This window comes from Pinus tabuliformis, chromosome 3_2 (genome assembly GCF_031772625.1).
Source record: "Pinus tabuliformis cultivar Carrire ecotype Pingquan chromosome 3_2, CPIR1, whole genome shotgun sequence".
Classification (NCBI taxonomy): domain Eukaryota; kingdom Viridiplantae; phylum Streptophyta; class Pinopsida; order Pinales; family Pinaceae; genus Pinus; species Pinus tabuliformis.
In genome coordinates this window covers 840,426,769-840,430,749 of record NC_142302.1, presented here as the reverse complement: position 1 = coordinate 840,430,749, position 3,981 = coordinate 840,426,769, and the positions used below count along the sequence as shown (strand labels likewise).

The 3,981-nt window shown below is 35.8% G+C and overlaps 1 protein-coding gene across 1 annotated transcript; it reads left to right on the top strand.

Moving 5' to 3' along the window:
• The first annotated feature begins 613 nt into the window (after positions 1-613).
• Positions 614-1,970, top strand: LOC149183281 (ervatamin-C-like). The gene is made up of 5 exons (XM_089414901.1): positions 614-728; positions 831-1,070; positions 1,169-1,404; positions 1,569-1,705; positions 1,811-1,970. The coding sequence occupies exons 1-5, from the start codon at positions 614-616 to the stop codon at positions 1,968-1,970; spliced, it is 888 nt and encodes a 295-aa protein (XP_089271027.1).
• The last annotated feature ends 2,011 nt before the right edge of the window (positions 1,971-3,981 follow it).

Genomic DNA, 3,981 nt, shown 5'->3' with positions numbered 1-3,981 from the left:
CAGGAAGTAGAAGAAGGTACGAAGGGAACCCTGACATCCACATCAGCACTCATCCTACCTTCTCCACACTTTTCTCCATCATTTTTGACATTTCTTTCACTAAATTGTGCTTCTTTTTCAAAAGCTATGTTTTGTATGGTAGGCTATGTTTTTTCTACAGGATACTCATGTAGGAATTACAGACAGCCAAAAATGGATATAAAAGGCAGTTTGAGGGATAGGGAAGCTTCATTGGGAACCTATAAACCCTCTTATACTCTTCAAACCTCTTTGCCATCATTTCCAAGCCTGCATCACACCCCAAGAATCATTCTTCTTCCTGTGCAAGAAAAACATAGGAAAAAATAGTTTTTTTCCTGTGGAAGAAAAACAAAGGAAAAAATCTCATTTAGAAAAAGAATCCCAACATAGTCATTGACTTATTAGATGGAGATATGTAATTTGAAAAAATAATATTTCACTCCACTAATGATGTCATTGGATTACACTCCACTAATGATCTCATTGGATTACACTCAGTCGTAGTTACTATATAACGAGACCCTCTTCCAGTTTATCTCCACCAATTCACATTATTTGTGGGCATACTTGTGTGAATTATTGTTGTTTAGTAATGGCAAGGGCGGTCCTGTTTCTGTTTCTGGTGCTGGCAGCCTTGTGGGTTTTATCAGTGAATGCAACCCGCAAGTCTCCTAGATTTACAGACAAAGACCTCGAGTCTGAAGAAAGTCTGTGACTCCTTTATCATAACTGGCTGCCTCGGCAATGCACCCCGAGAAATGCATCTGATGAACGATTCGAAATATTTAAGAGCAATGTGAAATACATAGACTCTGTGAATAAAAAGAATCTTACGTACAGACTTGGATTGAATAAGTTTGCGGATCTCAGTAACGAAGAATTCAGAGCAATGTACTTGAAACCAATGAACATGCAAGAGATGGAGAAACTCAAGAGAAGGGGACTGAAGAATGTATCATTCACGTCCCAGAACTCAAACACCTTGCCAAGGTCTTTTGATTGGAGGAGTAGGGGAGCAGTATCTAGTGTGAAGAATCAAGGCGACTGCAGTATGTATTATGAGAGAAATAATTTCAATTTCGAATGGTAGTTGTTGGGCATTTTTTCCTGGTGTCTCGTGAATACTGTTTATTTTTTGGCCTTGCAGGTTGTTGTTGGGCATTTTACACTGCAAGCACTGTAGAGGGCATCCACGCTATTGAAACAGGCGATTTGTTTAGCCTATCAGCGCAGCAATCGCTAGATTGCAATCCCCACGACTATGATTGCGATTCCGGAGGGTATGCTGACGTTATCTTCCAATATATAATAGACACCGGAGGGTTGGTCAGTGAAGATCTGTATCCCTACACTGGTTTTAAGGGGCAGTGCCAATTCCCACAGGTACGATAACAAGGTTTTGTGCATCAAGATAGTTAGACATTGTTAAATATTAATATTTATAATAATAATAAAGTTAGATATCATGAAATAATAATATTTATAATAATAACATTATTATAATTTGTGAGACAATCAAATCATTGTGTTGTTTTGTTTTGATATAGATTGGAAATCCAGCAGCGGCTATTGATGGCTGGAAAATGCTCGTCTTTGACAATGAAGCAGCTCTCAAAGCGGCAGTAACTCAACAACCTATATCTATACCCATTGTCGCAAGTCTGGACTTTCAATCTTATATGGGGTAAGTGGTTACCATTTTTTACATTTTACATTGTTGTTGAGAACTAATAAATAAGATATAAATAATTTAGCAAGTGTAATTAAGCAAATTTTGTTTGTTAAGCAGGGAATATTTACTGGTTCATGTGGCCAAGAAATTAGTCATGGAGGTGTATTGGTTGGATATGGCAACCGACGTAAGGGACAAAATAAGGGAATTAAGTTCTGGAGACTCAAGAACTCTTGGGGAGAAGATTGGGGAGAAGCAGGATACATTAGATTGTTAAGAGACGTTGAAGCACCAGAAGGGATGTGTAATATTACATCTTTTCCCATGATCCCAATATAACACACTGAAGAATTGTAGCAATTGCCATGACAAAAGTTTGGAACAATAAAAATAAGATACAATAGTATGAAGATTTACAGTTTATTTTATTAAATATAGCTTATTTTATAGAAGTTTAATAGGTAAAACATATTATTAATTTATTTTGTAAAAGCTTAATGTTTAGTTCATACATTATTGTATTGCATTATTATTGGCAATGCATTAAAATAGATTTTATTAGAAAATCTCTTGTGTTTTTTGTAAAATGTATATGAGTGCGCAAAGAATGAAATGATAAAAACATTTATATTACTTCTAAATTTGAATTTAGAGTTATTTTAAAAAATAAATAATTTTTTGATAGAGTGTGTTTACAGGAGACTATGTGGAGCAAGTGGAGCCCCCCACTTTCAAGAATGAATTACATTAGATGGTAGGGGTGGGGTGGCCACCCCTATACATGGAGATGCATGCAGTTTTATTTCCAGTAGATTTCTTAGCTTTATGTTGTATCGTGCCTTTAATAACAGGTGATGGCTAAAATTGTTGAGAGTGGATAGATGAATGATGTACTAGAAATTTCTATTTTTTGAGGTAATACCATATAAGCTTACAAAAAGACATACTTGTACATTTCATTTATGTATTTTTTCCTTTTTTATTTTAGTTTCATTTCATTTTAAAAAATATACAATTTTTCCCCAATGGGGTGAGAAAGAAGGACTTATATTTTTCTCCAATGGGAGTGAGGCACAAGGAATGTGGTTGACTCAGTGGTTTTCCCACTACCAAGGGTGTGGGAAAAAATAAATAAAGAGGGTAGCCTGGTCACATTCCACATGAATACAAAGATGGAGAAGCACAAAAGCCTTTGAGTGAAGAGTGGGCCATTCAAGTACCAGAAGTAGAAGCACATGCGAAGGTCTATTGATTGATTGGATGATAAAGGGAGTGGTAACTCTTGTGAACAATCAATGCCAATGCGGTATGTAAGATGTGAGAAATAATTGTAATTTCAAAACAAAATATAACTAAATACAACCTTCAGGTAAATGATGGTAGATATCACTAGATACATCCTTTAGGTAAAGGAGAAGGATTTCTAGCTCATGGGTGGTCTTCTTTATACACAATATTCTTTTATGGTATAGCTAATATATTGTTTATGTTTTGGTCTTGCAGGAAATTGTTGGGAATTTTCATGTGTAGTTTTTGTAGAGGGCATCCACTATATCTAAACAAGGAATTTGGTTACCCTATCAATTTAACAATTTCTAGAGTATATGTTAGCACTACCTTGGAATATATAGTAGCAGGAGGGATGGCTAGTGAAGATGAGCATCCATACACTAGTGTAAAGGGCTAGTGAAGAACCACACTACTAAATAATAAGGCTTAATGATTAATAATGAGATGGAAGTTTATATTTCATTTATGTATTTTTTCCTATTTTATTTTACTTCCAATTTATTTTAAAAAAATTATAATTTCCCCCAATGGGTTGAGGAACAAGGAACTTGCTGGTCCCCATGTTCGTAACCTTGTCCAATAGCAAGCCCAAGGTGTTGTTGAGTCCTTTCAAGTAGTGGTACTACACCAAATACAGAGTGAATTGCATAATATCTGATTTGACCTAGAGCTCAAAGAGGGTATAGGACAATGGGTTCATGATCATGGTGTTGTGACAGTGGACTCACCACGGGAAGGAGAAAAAATACTACCAATATTTTCCTCTCTATTAGCAAATGAAAATGGATCGTAGAGTGAAAGGTACAATGTCATTGCAATTCTTGCACATGTGAAATCTGAACAAAGAAACCAACATTTTTTTATGGAGAGAATGGTCACCCATATGGCACAAATTAAGTGCCATATTCCATAAATTAGCACGAACTCAGCCCCTTCAAGACCTGTGAAAGATCTCCCTCTTCTCATTCCTAGTTGTCTAATGCTCAATTTCTTGTAAC

Coding starts and splice junctions, on each gene's coding strand:
- LOC149183281 (XM_089414901.1), top strand. CDS start 614: ATGGCAAGGGCGGTCCTGTTTCTGTTTCTGGTGCTGGCAGCCTTGTGG. Junction 1,071..1,168: donor GAAGAATCAAGGCGACTGCA/GTATGTATTATG, acceptor TTGGCCTTGCAG/GTTGTTGTTGGGCATTTTAC. Junction 1,405..1,568: donor GGCAGTGCCAATTCCCACAG/GTACGATAACAA, acceptor GTTTTGATATAG/ATTGGAAATCCAGCAGCGGC.